This window comes from Pteronotus mesoamericanus, unplaced genomic scaffold, assembly GCF_021234165.1.
Source record: "Pteronotus mesoamericanus isolate MK-2021 breed Mesoamerican mustached bat unplaced genomic scaffold, CSHL_Meso_final contig_317, whole genome shotgun sequence".
NCBI lineage: Eukaryota > Metazoa > Chordata > Mammalia > Chiroptera > Mormoopidae > Pteronotus > Pteronotus mesoamericanus.
This window is the reverse complement of record NW_026555133.1, coordinates 3,751,759-3,771,762: the sequence shown is the minus strand read 5'-3', so window position 1 is coordinate 3,771,762 and position 20,004 is coordinate 3,751,759. Positions and strand designations below refer to the sequence as shown.

At 45.7% G+C, this 20,004-nt stretch overlaps 1 protein-coding gene and 1 pseudogene across 3 annotated transcripts in view; both read right to left on the bottom strand.

The window, feature by feature from the left end:
• Positions 1-5,031: 5,031 nt before the first annotated feature.
• ZZEF1 (zinc finger ZZ-type and EF-hand domain containing 1) overlaps positions 5,032-20,004 on the bottom strand; it is a 108,091-nt gene continuing 93,118 nt past the window's right edge. For 2 of the 3 annotated variants that reach the window (XM_054575862.1, XM_054575863.1), the window contains exons 50-55: positions 19,312-19,480; positions 19,013-19,111; positions 18,471-18,636; positions 10,073-10,226; positions 9,484-9,555; positions 5,032-7,703 (exon numbers count right to left, since the gene is read on the bottom strand). In XM_054575862.1, the coding sequence (XP_054431837.1) occupies positions 7,623-7,703; positions 9,484-9,555; positions 10,073-10,226; positions 18,471-18,636; positions 19,013-19,111; positions 19,312-19,480 (741 nt within the window). In that variant the 3' untranslated portion in view covers positions 5,032-7,622. The remainder of the gene's footprint in view (positions 7,704-9,483; positions 9,556-10,072; positions 10,227-18,470; positions 18,637-19,012; positions 19,112-19,311; positions 19,481-20,004) is intronic. The other variant, XR_008529345.1, reaches the window with a different exon arrangement.
• Positions 12,275-13,487, bottom strand: LOC129072377 (RNA-binding protein 34-like; annotated as a pseudogene).

Here is a 20,004-nt window from a genome sequence, read left to right as displayed (position 1 = left end):
TAACATCTGGTTTTATGGTATATAATTTCTGCTTTAAATTGGTTATGAGATGTACTCAAGTAACCTAAATTTTACCATTTAAAAGGGAAACACAATTCAGTAGTTTTTAGTATATTTACCATGCTGTCCCACCATCCCCTACTATCTAGTTTCATAATATTTCCATTATAAAATTTCTGCTTTAAAAATATGTATTGAGCCCTCGCTGGTGTGGCTCCGTAGCCTGAGTGCTGGCCTGAGAACCGGAGCGCCGCTGGTTGAACTCCCATTGAGGGCACGTGCCTGGGTTGCAGGCCGGGTCCCCAGTTGGATGTGTGCAGGAGGCAACCGATTGATATATCAGTGTTTCTCTCCCTCTCCCTCCATTCCCTTCTCTCTAAAAATAAATAAATAAAATCTTTTAAAAATATTTATTGCAAACCCACTCACATTAACTCAGGTAAAAAGGGGGACCATCACAGAAATTAAGTGCAAGAGCAGTAGCTTGACTTTGAGGGCAAAAGAGCAGCAGGAAGCCACCCTGGGGCTGTGAGCCTTTACTGTGGCCCTCTCTTCTCATCTCCAATATCTGCCCTGGAGATGAGCTTCCTTTGCTTGAACATGGCTCAACATGACCAGTAGCTCCAACTTGACACAGTTCCTTAGATCCAGGGTTCAGCACAGTCTTGGTGTCCTAAAACCCAAAATTTCCAAAAGGACCTGATCGTGCCCTTGGGTCACGTGTTCACTCCTGGTTCAATCACCTGTGTGGCCATAAGGTATGGCTACTTTCTCACCCCTCCAGTTGGGCTGGGAATGAGGTCAGAATCCCTTAAAAAGATTAAATGGAAAGTGATGTAATGCCCCCCCCCCCATATCTAATACAATGACCTAAATAGGACCCAGTTTTAGGAATCTTCCACGGGCACTAACGTAGAGGGCCTTCTCCATGGGAACAAAGCATGCATAAACCCACACAAGCACAGATGCACACCCACACTTAGCAGCTCAGCGCTATTAGCTGCTGTAAGGCACTTGCACAGATAGCTGGTGGCTGGCTGTGCTGTGATTTAGCCTGCTGGGGCCCTGAAGTAAAGCTGGCTGGAAGGTGTCCCTGTATAGACTGGACATTCCCACTGCCCATCAGTGTGGGAAGAAGTGCACCTGGAGAGAGTGAGGACTGGGGACAGAGGCGGGTATAAGGTACTTCAGACGTGGGAAGGGCAATTCTTTCCCCTCCTGAATCCTGAAGGGCATACCTGTGCATGCGGGAGGGCACCTCCTCTCAACGGGCAGCCCCCGGGCTGGTGACAAGAGCCAGCCAGTCTGCTGCGGTAGACTCAGCTGCGACTCTTGCCCATTCCACTCTGACCATCTGTCAAGCTCTGACAAGCTGCCCAGCCCAGGCTTGGCTGCGCTTGGAGATTAAGAGAAAGGTCTGTCCACACCCGGCCTGCGGGAAAAGCAAGCCCCGGGCCCCAGGCCAGCATAAAATGGCCTCCAGGGAGGGGGCCCGCAGGGACAGGAGGCAGGCCTCAGAGGGTCAACTGCCCGCTTCTCAGGAAATTCTTCCTCCACAGCCAGTCTCAGAAAAGGGGAGCTTTGTCATTGAAGGCTTCCTTACAGCTCGGCTGTTCGTTTTTTTCAGACAACTTGCTGGTAATTGAGAAAGATGTTACTTCCTATTACTATTGAGTTTGCCCAATTCTCTAGACATTTCTAGCAATTTTTGCCTTATGTAACTTCTTGTGGGATTTGGTGTAGAATAGCGCTATTTTTAAATTGCAAATTACACTCTTTACCCACAGAAAGCATTGATACATAAAACAACTTTTGGTCTGGTTTCATTCTTTTTTGTCTTGAATTACATTGCCTGATACTAAATGACCCTGATTTTCTGCGTGCTTCTGCTCGATACACTTGTGCTCATTCTTTCCTGTTTAAGCTTTCTGTTTTTGAATTGGTAGTTTTGGGATGGTGCTCTCCACTCCTGTGTGGTCAGTTTCTGCACGCACGCACGGGTGAGCTGCCCCCACATTCCGGGGCCCCTTGCCCAGCAGGGTAGTCGAGTGGTTGAGCAGATGTGTTGATGTGACTCATGGCGGTGAGTGGGAATCTCCCAGGCGTACCTTCTGCCCAGTTGGCATGGATGTTGTGTTGCTCAGCAGTTCTGAGATGACAACCTGCGAATTCATGGGTCTCCCAAGTAGCTTTTTAAATGTTAAGTTAAATCATAGCTAGAAAACATCAGCAAACAACTTAGGGAAGCCTCCCATGAAGAGGCAGTGTGACGTTCTCCCCACTGGGGATCAGTGTGCTCCGCGGCCAGGATGGAAAGGGGAAGAGAACCATCATCTGGTTTTTCACTTTCACCTTCGTGAAAGCCCAACAGGGAAGCAGAGCAGGAGAATGGAGGGGCCGGTGGGATAGCGGGGGATGGCGATGGGGTAGGGGGAGAGACAGACTAACCTGGCATCAGGGCCCTCAGAATTGGGGGCCAGATGCAAGTCTTTGGCTTTTCAGTTTTGTGAGCCAATAAATTCTCTTTTAAAATTGTTAGATTTTGAGAGAGAGAAGAAGGGGGAGAGAAATAGAAACCGATTTGTTGTTCCACTCATTTATTCATTTATGCATTCATTTGTTGATTCTTCTATGTGCCCCAACTAGGGAGGGAACCTGCAATCTTGGAGTATCAGGATGACTCTCTAACCAGCTGAGCTACCAGTCATTAAGTTAGTTTGGAGTGGGTTGAACTTGCAACTGAAGAAGACCCAGGGAATCTGGAGCAGTTCCTCCAAAATGGGTGAGGAATCTCACTGAACATGAGCAAAGGTACATATGCAAGAATCCCTAGAAAGGAGAAGAATAAAGTATGTGAAGAAACATCAGTTTCCTCAAGGCCTGTAATCAGACAAGAAGTGTTTAAAGTCCTTTTCCAGATAATTTTTGATTCTGCAACAGAACTTAACATCTGGTTGTTTTGTAAAGTTAAGCTGCTATATGGACTTTGATCAATAAATTATAAATTGGTTTAAAAAAAGAAAGAAAAACTTGGTAATGGCTGCAGCTTAATGCTATCTGTGGCTCAACTGGATACTGTCAGAGGCCTTTTTGATTTATTTCAGGCATTTCTACATATTTACTTTTCCACATACTATTCATATTAATGTGATGAGACAGAACTATGACCTTTTTTTTCAACCTATTGGAGCCAAATTATTGCATAAATTTGGGTCAGAAATGCTTTCAGCTGTAAGAGACCACCCAACAAACATTCTCTCTCTCTCTCTCTCTCTCTCTCTCTCACACGCACGCACGCACGCACGCACAGCCCTCTACAGCCCCTGGAACCTGGCAGTTCTAGGGGTCATTCAGTGCTCAAACGATGTAATTAAGGAGTCAAGACCCCTTTCCTTCTGCTCCCATCATGCTCCCTCACCAGTCTGGGAACAACAGGGCCAGGGCAAACCCCTTCCCCGAAGCCACCCCTTGGGCTTCAGCCAGAAGTGGGACCATGGCAGGCGGCGCTGGGGAAGTGAGCACCCAGCAAGTGGAGATTGTTACGGAGAGGGATTTAAACCAGTCATGACTTTGCTCATGAGCTAGTAGGTCCTACCTTTCTTGAGATCCAAGTATCTCCAGTCACCACATGTAAAAATCTGGACCTGTTAGCAGGGAAGAAGGGGTTATAAAGGGCAGTCAGGGGAGAGACAGGGCCCACCACAGGCACACTGGGCCGTGTTGAGATTTGGCCTCAGTCTGAGAGCCTGGGTGTCTAACCAACCCCGGATGGTTTCTAGAAAGCGCCAACACCTAGCACATTGCTGATGTGCTGAATGAGTGAGCATGTGTGTGTAGTGGTGTCAGGTGTGGGGCTGGGCATCAGAACTGCGCTGGTCTGGCTCCTCCACCACTTCCTGTGCAATTCCAAGCTGACCTCTCAGAGCTTCCAGTTCTTCTCAGATGAGGAAGCTCAGCTAGTTGAAATGTTTCTCTTCTGTTGCTCGAGTTCAAAGTGCCTTTGACCTCTGCAACTTTCCATTGTTTGTTCGTGGGTCAGTCTCAGCAGCTAATCTTCAGCACCTCTGTTCCTGCTTTCTAGCCAAGCAAAGGCAGTCTGTCATACTGGAAGCGCAGGGCTCAGACAGAGCAAACACAGCTTGGTTCTCTAGGCCAACTTTTCAGAGTGGAGGCTGACTGTCGAGGAGGGGGGTGGGGACGCAGGCCGGGAGCTGGAAAGGATGAAAATGTCACCACCAGGTCCTAGAGGGAGACCTGGGGATTGCACAGGCCCGGGGAGCATCCAGCTCTGTTGAGCCTCATGCTCAACCCAGCTTTTTCTCTGGCCTCAGGGCCTCTGCCTGGGATTCCTCAGAGGGTAGTTTGGGGGCTTTAGGAGGGCATCACAGTTGGATGCTATCAGGCCGGAAAAAATGGGCCAGGAAGGTTAGTTAAGTCCAGACTCCATCAAAAAGTCTGTCTTCTTAATTTCTGACGCAGCCCTCAGCATCAGGAACGTGGCTGAGAAGAGGGCAGAGCAGCAAGTGGCCAACCAGAAACGGGAGCCAGGAAGATGTGCGAGGCCCAGGGGAAGGCAGATGCCAGCCCTGTATTTCGTGAGAAGTGAGGTCCAGCAGCAGATAAGGCCCGTCCCTGGAAGAGCAGCAGGCCCAGGGACTGGACCGCAGCCTTCCCCCTCCTGCTGGCTGCACACTGTGTCCTGTGTGCTACAAGAGGCAAAGCAAGGGCAGGGCGCTGTTGTGGGGATTGGCTGGGGAGAGCTGACTTGGGGGCCTCAGCAGCCTTGCAGAAGGGATGGCCGAGGCGAGCTTGCTGAAGGCCCAGGAAGCACGGGCGCGTCTCCTGCAGGGCCGCAGCCCAGGCTTAGTGTGGTGCGGTCCGGGGTGCAGCCCGGGACCTAGGGCCTTTCTGATTCCTTTAAAGCCTGAGGCCTTGAGGTGCTAGAAATTCCACCAGTTTGGGCTTGGCAGGAACTCTAAGTATAATCTTCACAAAAGGCAGGAGAGGAAGGAAAAAAAAAGGCGCACACGATTTTACTTTTTTATATAGAATTTGTACAATATATTTCTCTTCATTTGCATATTTTACCCACAACTTAACATTCTTTTTACAGGCTGAACTCAGCTGATATAATCAAAATTCATTCTTTCAACCAAATAGGAAAAATTCAAAATTGTAAACCCGTAAGAAATCAAATTAAAAACTATGATGAAAATAAGTCACTCCTCATTAGGAACAGTGTCTGTTTGTACATTATACATGATTTGGAACAGAAATTTCTTTATAGATTAGGCACATGTTTCCACAACACCTTTATTCCTGCCGGTTTTATCTAATCCCAGGCAGGCCTGCCTCCTAAGAAGGATCAAAGGGATGTCAGTCTTGACGGAAATCTGTTCTTTCAGATACTGCTGGTACCGGTCGGGGACCAGGAGTTGAGGGAGTCACCAGCCGCAGGAGGGCCAAGGGAGCAGGGGCCTGGCTCAGCAGCGCCACCCAGTGGCTAGCAGCAGAGGCAGGGTGAGAGCAGGGGTGCCAGGCCAGGCGGGCCCTGCCAGGAGAGCATAGCAGTTGCGTGTGAAGGGAAAACTTAGGCTTATTCTATGCAAGCTGAAGTACAGAGAGGCCAGAATAGCAAGGGTGGTATAGAGGGACGCTATGAGGAGTCTAGTGTTTATTTACAATTTGTCTTCCTGGTGGGAGGATGGGAAGCACAGCTGGTGGCAACTGCCACAAGAGATGTGACAGCTGCCTTGCCCCTCTGTCTCCACTCCACTGCGAGTCAGTCCGAGGCATGGAGGGTGTGGGTGGCATGGCGAGGTCAAGCAGTGAGTTGCACCATCTCCACGTCTATCTTCCAGTTTGTCACAGAGTCTGAGCCCGTGGTGGGATCTCTTGTTCTCTGTGATCTCCCTCCTCACTGTGAATCCTGCTTGGGTCTGGGTGGTATGGAATGTGGGGCATCTTCTGGAAGTGCGGACAGAGCAAAAGATGAGAAAGGGGTTTCTACCCAGCCGGCAGCACCTGACCGCTCACATCCTCCCACCACGGGAGACCAGGCCAGGCCCAGCCCAGGCCTCACTGAAGTCAGGGCGATGGGCCTCAGGTCTCCAGGCGTCAGACCTGCCCCGTTTGTTTCTGTCCCCTTTGAATTCTCCCTTCCACGTGCAGCTGGAGCATGGCTGAGGACCTAACTCTAGGGCTGCAGGTCACTCTATGCCTCGGCCTCCTCACCCAGAAGGCAAAGCGCTCCTGCAGCAAATGCCCCTGGGACCTGCAGTCATGGGCCTCTCAGCCCAGACACCTGCAGAGCCTGCAGAGGGGGCCTCAGCGGCCATGGCAGCCCCCACCTCCGGCGCCGGCCCAGCTGTGACGGGCCTTCCTGGTGTTTGGTCCGGTGCAGTGGGACGCGCTCAAGCCCAGACTCTCGCCCTTAAATGGCAGTAGCCTCAGGCATTCTTCACACTCAGGAGTCCCACGGAGGCTTGTAGACAGCCTGCACGCCAACCCCGCTTCACACTCCAGAGCGTGGCTTTGGAAAGAGGATAGTAATCAGCACTTCAGGGCAAGGCTACAACCATAAGAAGAAAAATGGAAGCGGCATCTATCAGAACTAGTGCAGTTATTGCTAGGTAAGCGACAGCCGAATAACCACGCTGAGTCCCGGAGGCGGACGTGATGAGTTACTGACCATGGAGCAGAAATAAAATCATCTTGTGTTTTCCTGTTTGTTTTACTTCTAAAATAAGATCTCCTCAGATTAACACTTCCAAGTCGTTTTAGGTACAGAAGTTAGAGATTCCGTAACTTCTGCTACTTTCACATCAGTCTGTCCCCCTGAATGACTGTTCCACTCGTCATTCCCTGAGGCCCTCTCCGGGGAGTCCGCATAGTTCTGTTCTAAAAACGTGAGGTGGAAACCGAAATATGTGAAAACAACAGGAAAAATCTTGGATGTGCTGGGAGCCAGCGCATGAGTGGACTGCATGAGCAAGTGGTTCCCACGGGCACTGTTCTCACCGAGGATGTCCCCGGGACGGCTGTGGCTAGGGAGCTGCAGCCCGGTCCTGTACTAAAAGCTGGGGGCCAGGTGGTGGTAGGCAGGCTTGCTCTCACTGGTTTCAGGTTGGATTAGCCAGTCCCAGGAAGCAAAAGCAAGAGAGGAGCTCCCGGGCCTTGCGCTGCTGCTGGAGGCCTTGCTGAGAAAGGTGCCTCTGTGCAGACTGGGCTTCACTTGAAGGGCAAGTGCAGGCAGTTCCAGCTCAACTGAGACAGAACCCTTTCCAGGGAGGCTGCTTCCAGGTCTCTGGGCAGCAGCTTCTGCCGGGACAGACCATGGAGAAAGCCAGTCTCTGAACAACCTCCTCAAGGGCCTCCTGCCCACCCTTTTTGAATAATTTTGCACTGCTTTGCTTATTCTCACATGCTACAGTATGTTCAGGTATCTAGCCTGTGACATGGGACGTTCTTGGAGACGTGGCTGCTTGGCATTCGGATAGGAGTGGAAGTGGGAGCTCACGGAGAGCCAGGCATTGACGTCACAGGAATTTTCCTGAAGGAGGTATCGCCTGTAAAAATCCCTGTGGTCAGATTAGCTGGTTCCATGCATGCCATACCAAGAGCTAACACTTGACATTCCAGAGGCAGGTTGCCTTGTTTGGGTAGTTGATGGCCAGGCTGATAGCAGCAATGTTCTGCAGAGCCTGTGGAGAGAGAAAGAGTCATTGCCAGTGTCAAGAACTGTTCCTTCCCTTGCTCGGTCCATGAAGTGCTGGCTGAACAAGACCCTCAGTTAAGTACTTGAGTGGGGCAGTGGCAAGGAAGACATGAATGAGATATTGTTCCCTTCACCTGGAGGACCACAATATGGAGCAAGAAACAAAAGCTACTAAGGCCACATGAGAACGTCAAACATAAGGTAGAACTTGTCACTGCCCTAAGAGAGTGGCAGGTGCAGTGCTGGGGGGCTCAGTGGCCCCAGGGACACTGCCTGTGGGATGTCTGGGAAAGTTCTTTAGGGAAAGGGAACAGCACAGAGATACAGAAGGGGAGAAACGAGCAGCCACTGCGGGGCACCCAGGAAGCAATGTTGGGAGTTTTCAAGTTAAGGGCAGCAGGAGTTGGGGGCTGGCCAGGAGAGGACAAGGTGGCAGGAAGGGGGAAGGCAGCACTGGCCCAGCAAAGCGGATGGGCTATGGGGAGGGTCAGAACGAGGGTGAGGAGACGGGACACAGGCACAGGCAAGAGGGAGGCGCCCACAGGGATACCCAAATGGTCAAATCTCAAAATTTCACTTTCTGTCACACAGCCAAAGGTGGTGGTGGCAGTGCTGGCAGGCATCAGTTGCAGGGGGAGTTTTTACTCTGCCGAGTGGTCTCAGGAGAACTCACACAGACACTTCTGTAATGGATGTGGGGACCCCTGCTTCCAGGTGGGCATCTGGCCCTTTCTGGCAGGAGGAAGGGCCCACTGAGAGAACTTGGCAGGAGCAGTGTGACGCTCCGGCTGCGCGTCTCAGCTGGATGCCCATGCAAGTGTGACCCTGGGCATCTCTCTCCTTTCTCTGACTTCAGGGCCCCCTCAGTCCCCTTTGGGGTTGGACCACATGCTCTGTGAGTCAAGGAGTCTGTGACCCTGAGATTCTCAAAATGGAGTCTGTGGCCTGCAGATTCCTGAATCTCTTTCAGGGGCTCTGCACAGCAAAAACTGTTTTCACAGTGATACTAAGATGTTATTTCGCTTTTTTCACTTTCACACCCTCACAAGTGCACTGTGGAGTTTCCCAGAGGCTAAAGTATGATAATGTACTGAGTGAGTACAGAGGCAGATGTGGGACCCCAGGCACTGAAGAGCTCTGCAAAAGGGGAACACAATGCCACCCTCTGATTTCCACAAAACGTGTGGCTCATGTTAACATGAGATGGGTTTATTACTTTTTAAAACACATTGGTAAACGTTTAAAATTTTTGTCTTCATTTCTAAATTTCAAATTTAATTTAATTTCCAGTGGTATATTTCAATATATACAATATAATGCACATAAACAAAAGCTTTTTGGGGTCCTCCATAATTAAAAGTATAAAGGGGTCCTGGGACCAAACAGCTGTCAGAAGAGGAGCTCTCCTACCAGGGAAGAAAGTTACATCCCAAAGTATCTGAAATCTGACTCTACGGAAATTTCAGGGATCGGCCAAATTGTAAATTTAAGGCATTGGTTGTTTTGGTTTAAAAGACACAAATTCTTGCTAGCGTCTTCTGACCCCACAGTTTAGCATGAATGACGCTGATAAATGGGGCGCGATTGCTCTCTCTGACACCAGAAGGAAGGGGTTGAACTGGAACGGAGCTCAGTGTAAACCCTGCGGGGGACGGGGTCTGTACTCATGCCACAAGCACAGAGGCTCTTTGTCCTGGCTAGGGTGTCGGGGACGGCCCGCCAGAGGCAGGCGGCCACAAATGGCCAGCTCCAAGGTGGGAGAGTACCTGTGCCGCACAGCGGAGGAGGTGGTCATCAGTGGTTAAGGCCAGCAGGTAATCCTGCAACAAGCCGAGCTCCTGTGGAGAGAGAGAGCAGGCAGCAGCTCTGACAGACCCCCACCTGGGAGACGCCCGCCCACAACCACAGAAGCCTCAAGTGGGTAATCAGTGTTCGCTCCATGGCATCGCCTCACTTAAGAGCCATGAAGGAGCTGGGCCAGGAGGAGCCCTTTCATCTCTCACATTCAATAAGTCTATTGTGCTGAGGGGAGGAAAAAGAAGAGGAAGAAGAAAGAACCCATCCGTTTTATTTTTCAAAGGTCCTTGTCGTCAAGGGCTGACCCAAGGCAGTTCTCCCCTTGGCCTCAGGCCTGGTAAAACAAGCAAGCCTGTGCGGCTAGGGCTGGGCGGCTGGGGCCTCAGACCGCAGGCCTCGTCTGCCTCCCTGTGCAGGACAGCCGAGGCCTGGGCCACACGCCCCCCCTCCGCCCCGGAGCTGGGGATGGGGCTGTGATCTGAGTCCTGGGGGGGGGTGGGGGTGTCAGCTGTGCGCTGGCCCAGAAACCCGGGGCAAGAGGCAGGGCAGGGCCCTCACCTGGGCGCGGTTCTCTGTGATGAAGAAGAGCTCGGTGAGGGCACGGTGCAGGGGGAGGAGGACGCCTGGCTGTGTCACATCTTCATACAGGCTGTACTCCATGTGGGCGAAGAGCTGCCACAGGGGCTTTAACAGCGAAAGGTCACAGAGGTCACTGTGGGAGGAGGACCATGTCAGACAGAGGCAGGCAGGCAGGGGAACTGCAGCTCTCACTCTCCCTGCCTCGCATCTAGTCAAGTTGTTACCAGATAGTCCCTCCCCCTCCCCCTAAAAATGAGCCAAAAATGTTCACCACTGGTAAATGAGGCAAGGGGCAGGACCTACACTTCAAAACAGGACTCCAAGGAAACAGGAGACCCTGAAGCACACCCATGTAAAACGCTAAAAATGGTTGTTATAAAGAACTTTCAGTGACAGTGGGAAAAACTCAAGATAAATATTAAGTGGAATTATATATACAAAATAAAATTTAAAAAATTAAAAATACTGCATACACAAAAAATTAAAATAACTGCATATACATTAAAAAACAACAGTAAATATTATTAAATATTAAAACAAAAATATTATCAGTAATTGTCCCTGTCAGTTTTCTAGGTTTTCTACAAAACTCATTGCTTTAATAATCAGAAAAACAAAAACAAAAACAAAAAATGATTTAAAAGACAATGACAACCATTACTATGATCTTAGGCTCATGAAACACAAGAGATATACTTGTAAGACTGCTCAAACCAGAAGCCTTTCCACGCCAAGAGCCCTTTCCAGTAGAGCCCTGCTCAGAGACTGTGGTGATTATTTTCCTTTTACTCAGAGAGAGGTTGTGCTTTAATTCCAGTTCAACATCCTTCAGAGGAGCAAAATTATGAAATATATAATATCCTTGGACTTACATGATTTTATATGATCTTAAATTTTGCTTTTTCTCTTTAATGTACGACTTTAAAAGAATTCTGTACAATTTAAGTGTAATGTTGGAGCTAATCACTTTCCTCCAGAGGAGTAAGTCTTCCCAATGTAAAGCAGTGGGAAAATCTGTCTTGATTTAAAGAGGCAGCTTTGGCTGAGTTTTCAGGAAAGCACTCGCAGCGTGAAGTAAAATGCACCTGCACGGCTCGGCTCTTGCTTGTGGCAGAACTCAGGCACTTCCACCTGCCATTCTTCCCCTGGCGGCTGCCTTCCCTCTCTGCCCCATTCAGTCTCAGGCCCTGGGACTGAGGGGGTATAGGAGCATCCCTAATAGGTGGCCAGCAAACTGCAAAAATGCACCCACAATGCAGCCAGCCAGGAAGGGCCCTCCAGTCTGAAGACAGCAGAGATGTGTATACATCACTCAACCAGATAGTTCTCTCGGGAAGCCACTCTCAGAAGAAGAGCACTAAGCAAACCTGCAGGCTCAGTGGCCCCTGATGTTTGCAAACGAGGACACGGTGGTAATGGCCATCACACCCAGATCTCCCTCCCTCCCTCCCCTCTGCCACCCTGTACACAGACGACTGCAGGTGCTGTCGCTTTCTCTTCCATGATTTGGAGAGTCCTTTATTTTTCAGATAACAGCTCCTATTACATGAGAAGACAATCTGTTACTTCGAACATCACCACTCCACTCTGACTAGCATTCTGTGTGTCTGTGTGCCTTAAAGATGCTAGAAAGGGGGAACCAAACTTCTGACAGGTAGCAGTCTGAACAAGGAGGGTAGGGACAAGATTTATGAACGACATGTGTGGGCACAATCACTAAAACCTTCCCTCTGAGATGAGGAATAAGATAATTGGGCCTTCAATCACCACTTGTAGTCAATGCTCTCTTGAAGGTCTGGCTAGTGCAAAAAGGCAGAAACAGTTTCTAAGGAGTGAGAGGAGGAAATAAAATTCATTATTTGCAGATAACATGATAATGTGCTGAATAACCTTCATCTACACTCACAGAATTAATAGAAAAAGGTCACTTGCTATTGTACAAGGGCAATACATGAAAATTAATTATATATCAGCAGAAATAATTAAAAATAAACTGTTTAAAATACCAACTACAATACTACCAAAAACATTAAATACTTAGGAATAAACGTAGCAAAATGTTGTGTGAGTCCTCTACAAAGAAAACTTTAGAGTTTTTTTGTTTTATTTTTAAACTATGGGGTGGGGTACACCATATTTTTATTACCAGTACTCAGTGGAAAAAAACAAAGCTTCAGATTGCTACTTCTGTTTTTTCTGTTTCTTAGTTCATCCACTTTTCTTCTGGGCAAGAACAGCTTTTTCTCCAATAAATAAACTTCTAGAATGCCCTACATTTTTTAAAGCAAAATTAAGTCCCTTCTTAAGTTTACTGACATTTTTCAAATTGGGATTTGAATTTTGTTTTAATTTTTATTTATTAACAGAACACGACTCTAAGTTTTCTTCCTATCAGTTCAGAATTATTTAGTTTCAGAGCGAGATGAGCAGCACTGTGTTCTCAAAGGGCGTATAGCCAAACCCTCTGCCAACCCCTGTCAGTTGGTCTCTCACGATCCTTACTGCCACAATGTCCCCACGGTCCAAAAAGTGGTCCTCAGCTGCAGACTCTTCCACTTTGTATGGAAGATTCCCCACGAACAATGATCATGTGTTTGGGCTCCATTTCTGTTCAATGCTTTAGTAGCAGATTTTTCATCCTTACATACAATATAAGCATTGATATTTTTCTGATCAGGATGAATTTTATGTTTTACTGCAGCCAACTTTTTGGACATAGTTCCCTCTGCTGGAATCACAGAACAGATTCTTTTGGTCTATACTCTTTAAAAAAAAGACTTGAGCTTCTTTTTATTACATATGACAGGCAAATTCCCCACAAACACAGCTCTCTCATTCTTTAACCTCTCTTCTTGATTGATTTGAATTTTCTTCCTTTGATTGACAGCTGGGTTATCTATATCATCAAGTAATTTTTTATCTGCTATTTTGACACCAGATTGAGAAATTTTCCTTTTCTGCCGTTGTTTCTGGTGAGTTTCTTCTTCTAAATCAGCACTTCCATTTTCTCCTTTGGCCAACTTTTTGTCTGCATCAGAAAGTTTCTTCTTCACTTTCACTTTTTTGCAGGTTCTCGCAAAAGTGGTCTTTGAGCCTGGGATGGACTTTCTTCCTCCTCATCTTGTTTCCTTTTTTTGGTGGTTCCAACAGGCACAGGCATGTAAGTGGGTTGAAGCTGAGGCTCCCTGAAGTGGCAGAGAGCTGCCCGCTGATGAGTGTCGCCTCCGGATTGGTGCCCACCAGAGGCCAAGTGTTGGCCACCTGTTCCACCACGTAGTTGGCTTTCAGAGGCTGCTGTCACTGGCCAGACTCTGCCCAGAGACTGACGCCAGAGGCTCGGCGACATTGCACTCTGCTCTCCTGTCCAAGACCAGGGACATATGCCATGCCGCTCGTGCTCCTTGTCCCTCCCCCCTACCCCACACCACTCTTCTCTTTCTCTCCCTTTGTCCTTCCCCTTTATGGCCATTCTCAGCCTGAGGCCTCTGGGCACTGCAGCATGAGAGTGAAAACTTTATAGTTTTATAATATTAATAACATTTATAAACATTACTAAGATCTAAGCAATAGAGGACTGTGGATTAGAGAATTCAGTGTTCTAAAGGCCTTGTTTCCTCTCTAATTGACCTGAAGTGTCAGTCAAAATTCTATCAAGTGAGAAGGGTGTGTGTGCATGCATGCATGTTGACTAAGAAATAAACTAATTAGAAACAAGGCCAGGATGCCCGCTCTTGCCAGTTCTATTCAACACAATACTGTAAGTCCTAGTCAAAGCAATTAGGTAAGAAAAGGATATAAAGGCAGCAAAATTGGAAGGAAAAAGTAAAATTGTCTCTGTTTGCAGATGGCATATTATATATAGAAAACCCTCAAGATTCCACCAAAAATTGTTAGAACTAATAAATTCAGTACAGTCACAAGATACAAAATCAATATGGAAAAAATCAGTTGTGTTTCAATACACTAACAATGAACTATCAGAAAGAAATTAATAAAACAATCCCATTTACAATATGATAAAAAAGAATAAAATACTTAGGAATAAAATTAACAAAGGAGGTGAAAGAGCTGAACGCTGAAAACTATAAAACACTGGTGAAAGAAATTGAAGACACAAATAAATGGAAAGACAATCTGTGTTCATGAATTAAAAGGATATTGTTTAAATGTTCATATTACTCAAAGCAAAATCTATCGATTCAAAATTTTAATGGCATTTTTCATAGAAATATAAAAAATAATTCTAAAATTCATATAGAACTACAAAAGAACCTGAGTAACCACAGAAATCTTAGGAAAGAACAAGGCTATAAGTATCACACTTCCTGATTTTAAACTATATTACAAAGCTATAGGAATCAAAACAGTATTATATCAGCATAAACATAGACATATATATCAATGGAACAGAACAGAGAACCCAGAAGTAAACCCATGCACATGTGGTCAATTAATTTTCAACAAAGATGCCAAGAATATGCAACAAGGAAAGGAAAGTCTCTTCAATCAATGGTACTGGAAAAACTAGATATCCACATACAAAAGAATGAAACTGGACCTTTATCTTACACCATACATAAAAATCAACTTGAAATGGATAGCAGACCTGAATGTAAGACCTGAAACTGCAAAACTCCTAGAAGAAAACATAGGGGTAAGCTCCTTGACGTTGGTCTTGTCAATGATTTTTGGAATTGATACCAAAAGCAAAAACAAAGTGGGTCTACATTAAACTAGAAAGCTTATTCACAGCAAAGGAAACCACCAACAAAATGAAAAGGCAACTTACTGAATGGGGGAAAATAGCTCCAAACCAAGTATCTGATCAGGAGTTGATATTCAAAACACAGGGTCTGGGACAAATAAAGTCCCTTTTTTATTATAAAATCATAAGCATGTAATTCTGTAACATATCACACTTAAGCACACCATATGACATTTTAGGTGAAATGTTCAAAATAAAACTATAAGTTATTACATCGATATTATTACCCTACCAACCAAATTCAAGCAGGCCTTACTTCTGCCGGACCCTGTATATAAGAAACACATACAACTCGATAACAAAAAAACAAACAAAACAAATTTAAAAATGGGCAACGTTATCCTGGTGGCAGCAGTTCTTTGTTGTAAGAATGTCCTCTTTTGAGACGCCTGCCTAATAGAAGCTGATTCTAAGTTAGTAAGATAAACTTATTCTACTTGTCTGTATCCTTTTTTATGTTTTTACTACGAAGACTCTAAAATAGTGAGTTAAGCACTTTTTATTTTCTGATTTTAGGCTCATTTTCTATTATATTTTAAATGGATCCCACAATAGTTAGCTCATAAAAGCCTTACATGTGAATTAAGGAGTCTGAATGTTCATCATTGGGATGTTTTGTATTAAGAGAACCTATGACCCCTGCTGCCTCTATGCCTGATGATCCTCTGATGATACAATATATAGACCTGGGGATAGCTGTTGGGCCTCAGTTCAGAGGATCTTCTAGAAAAGGGATGAACTGACTGCTCTAGTGACCTGGAAAGGTCAGAGGGAAGAAATATGTGGCTAGCATTTGTTTAACAGTAAAAGCTCTGTGGAGACCAAAAAAAGGGTACAGGATCTGAAAGACACTTTTCCAAAGAAGACATGCAAATGACAAACAGGTATATGAAAAAGTGCTCAACATCACTAATCATCAGGGAGATGTAAATCACAACCACAATGAGATATCACCTCAGGCTATTATGGGAAAAAAAAGAGATAACAAATGCTGGTAAGGATGTGGAGAAAAGAGTGAACTCTTGTACACTGTGAGGTGACAGATGTGTTAACTTGATGGTGGGAATCCTTTCATAATGTATACATGTATCAAATGATCATACTCTATACTTTAAATACATTAAAATTGTATTTGGAGGTTATACCTCAATAAATCTGGAAAAAAACTAATTCTAAAATTTATATGGGAATGTAGGGTTAAGAATAGTCAAGACCACTGAAGAAAGAAATTGAGGAAGATACGAATAAATGGAAGCATATACCCTGGTTCATGAACTGGAAGAATTAACATCATTAAAAAATCCATATGATCCAAAGCAATCTATAGATTCAATGCAATTCCTATTAAAATACCAATGGCCTATTTCGCAGCACTAGAACAAATACTTCAAAAATTTATATGGCACCAAAAAGACCCCAAATAGCCACAGCAATCTTGAGAAAGAAGAACAAAGTGGGAGGGGTCACAATACCTGATATCGAACTATACTACAAGGCCACTGTAATCAAAACAGTCTGGTACTGACATGAAAACAAGACACATAAACCAATGGAACAGAAGAAGAGAGCCCAGAAATAAACTTATGTCTATATGGTCAATTATTATTTGACAAAGGGGGCACGAACATACAAGGGAGTAACAATAGTCTCTTCAATAAATGGTGTTGGGAGAACTGGAATGGTACATGCAAAAAAATGAAACCAGACCACCAACTTACACCATATACCAGAAATAAAGGAAAAAATAAACAAATGGGACTACATCAAATTAAAATGCTTCTGCAGGGCTAAAGACATCATCATTAAAATGAAAAAGGAACCAACCATATGGGAGAATATATTTGCCAATGATACATCAGACAGGGGTTTAATCTCCAAAATATATAAAGAACTTGCATGACTTAACACCAGGAAAACAAACAATCCAATTAAAAAGTAGGCAAAGGACACCTGGGCTGGCGTGGCTCAGTGGATTGAGTGCCGGCCTGTGAACCAAAAGATCGCCAGTTTGATTCCCAGTCAGGGCACGTGCCTGTGTTGTGGGCTGGGTTCCCAGTGGGAGGCCACGTGAGAGGCAACCACACACTGATGTTTCTCCCCCAACTTTCTCCATCCCTTCCCCTCTGTCTAAAAATAAATAAAATCTTAAAAAAAAAAAAAAGGGCAGAGGACCTGAATAGACACTTCTCCAAGGAGGACATACAGATGGCCCCTAGACATATGAAAAAATGCTCAACATCACTAGCCATCAGAGAGATTCAAATTAAAACCACAATGCGATTTCACCTCACACCAGTAAGAACGTCCATCATTAATAAATCAACAAACAAGTGTTGTGAGGATGTGGAAAAAGGGGAACCCTAGTGCACTGCTGGTGGGAATGCAGACTGGTGCAGGCACTGTGGAAAACAGTATGGAATTTCCCCAAAAAGTAAAAATGGAACTGCCTTTTCACCCAGCAATTCCACTGCTGGGAATATGCCCTAAGAATCCTGAAACACCAATTCAAATATACTCATGCACTCACTCTGATGTTCACAGCAGCACTATTTATAATAGCTACGTGTAGGAAACAGCCTAAGTGTCCACCAGTAGATGAATGGATTAAAAAACTGTGGTACATCTACACAATGGAATACTATGTAGCAGAAAGAAAGAAGGAATTTCTATCCTTTGTGACAGCATGGATGGAAGTGGAGACTATTATGCTAAGTGAAATAAGCCAGTTGATGAAAGAAAAATACCATATGATCTCCTCTATAAAAGGAATCTAATGAACAAAATGATCTAATGGGCAAAACAGAATCAGAGACATGGAAACAGGGAACAGACTGACAGCTGCCAGAGGAAAGGGTGGGGAAGGGGAAATGGTGGAAAGAAGGGGAAGGGAGTAGTCAAAGAATGTGTATGAATGACCCATGGACATGGACAGCGGTATGGGGATGGACTGTGGGAGTGGGGGTAGGGAGGGATCGAGGAGGGGTAGGGAGGGATGGAGGAGGGCAAAGGGGGAAAAATTGGGACAACTGTAACAGAATAAACAAATATAAAAAAAAGTTGAAGAACTATGCTGAAGGATGTATACTGCTAGATTGGTTAATTGGTTATAAAGCTACAGGATTTAAGACAGTATGGTACTGGCAATAAGGATATTCAAAAAGGCCAATGGAACAAAAGAGACCAGACATAAACCCATGGCACACATGGATACCTACTTTGTGACAAAAATGGCACAGGAGTGTGATGAGGGAAAAGGTGGTCCTTATGTTCAAGTAGAGGCCCATGTAAGAAACAACTAATCTTGGCCCCTATACTTTGTATCATTTACTGAAATTCATTCCACATTGATTATAGTTCTATATGTGAAAGAAAAAACAATTAATCTTCTAAAAGACAACACAGGAAATATCTTCATGATCTCAATGTCAAGTAAGGCAAAAATGATCAAAAATGTCCTAAACAGGACAAGAGCGCTATCGTAGAGGAAATGATGGATAAACTGGAAGACATTAAAAGGCATCACTAAAAGAGTGAAAGGGCAGGCCACAAAGTTGGAGGAGATACTCGCAATACCAATATACAGCGAAAGACTCACATCCAGAGGCAACTTACCTGTGCGTGCAGCAACGCACAATCCTCAGAAGTAGATGAATGGCTTTTAATCGCTGATGACCGGTCTGGCGACAGGCCACGCCTACCAGCCATTCCCACATTTTGGCCAAGGGGAGGTGCGGCACAACTCTTTCTTCTGACAGCATTTGCTTCAAAATTTCAAATCCTGGGAAATCCCCACAAAACACAGATATTTTAATAAATAGAATATAACAATCGATCAGTTAAATTTTGCCTGAAATGAAAATGCAACATAGGGACATTATCATTTCCCCTTTTTTTTGCAGAAATGCCCTGGCAAATTCTAAGACAACAAGGGTCTTTTTTAGGTAGCTCTACTCTCTGGCCATTCAGATTTACAACTAGCCAACTACATAGCATATTCAAGAGTGACAAGTGTAGGATTTCTGAGACAAACTTGTGGAAGTCTTAGAGAAAAACACCTGCTTTGATCTGAGCAAAGATCAATGGCATGATGGCACTGACACCCACAGAGTGTCCCTGCAGAGAGACGGTGCAGGCAGAAAGAGAAGAGCACACACCTGTCTGGAATCGCCCCAGGTGTCCAGCCGTCACAGTGAACTTGTAGCCCCACTCAGTGTTGCTCATGTCAGAGGTGAAGCGGTAATACAGAGTGTCTCCTGGTCACACAAGAAATCAGAGACAGGTCAGGACACTGCAGTAACAGGGAATGGCAAGTGAGGTGTTTCTGATGAAATATAATAAACCTTGTTTAAGATCCTCCAATAATTTCCCTTTTCAGTTTTAGGTTGAAATACTGAATGTTAAGAATTGATATTAAAAAAAAAAAGAATTGATATAACCAAGCGTTATTTACTACCTGGAAGCTCAAAGTCTTTCCATTTCTGTTGAGACCCACTGAAGTTGTGTCGATCCTGCTGAAAGTCACTGCTGCTGGACATGGCTAATTCATCACAGCCTTCCTCTGTATTGCACTGAGAATCAAATTTGATTGAGAGGTAGATTGCACCAGGAATGTGAACTTTATCCTAGGGAGAGGAAATGAGAACACTTTTGTCAATACTGGTCAATTACTGAGGGCTTACCTCATGCCAAGTCCTGCAATTGAAACTGGGGACATAAGAACAAGTAAGTTACAGCCCTGCCTTCCAGGAGCTCTCAGTCTAGCTAGCTGGGACGGGGGCACACACGAGGCTGCAAACACAGTAGGGGCTGCAAACACAGTAGGAGCGACACTCGTGCAGACTGGTGCACGGCTGGCAGGCTTCACTTGGAGGAGGTGGGGAGGGCAGAAAAGGGTCCCAGTGAAGGAGTGTTTGGGTTGTGAAGAATGAAGAGGACAGGAGGGGCCTAACAGAAAGGAAGGAATAGCAGGACACAAGGCGAAGGGGGGGATGTGACTGTATGGGGGACACATTTCAGGCAAACAGAAGGGCTCTGGGAAGCCTGATGTGTTCAGGGAACAGCAAGGAGCTGGCCATGTCTTGGGTAAAGGGTGCACTTGGTGAGTACGAATGCTTGGGAGAGGGGATGGGGGGACCCCCGAGAGGCT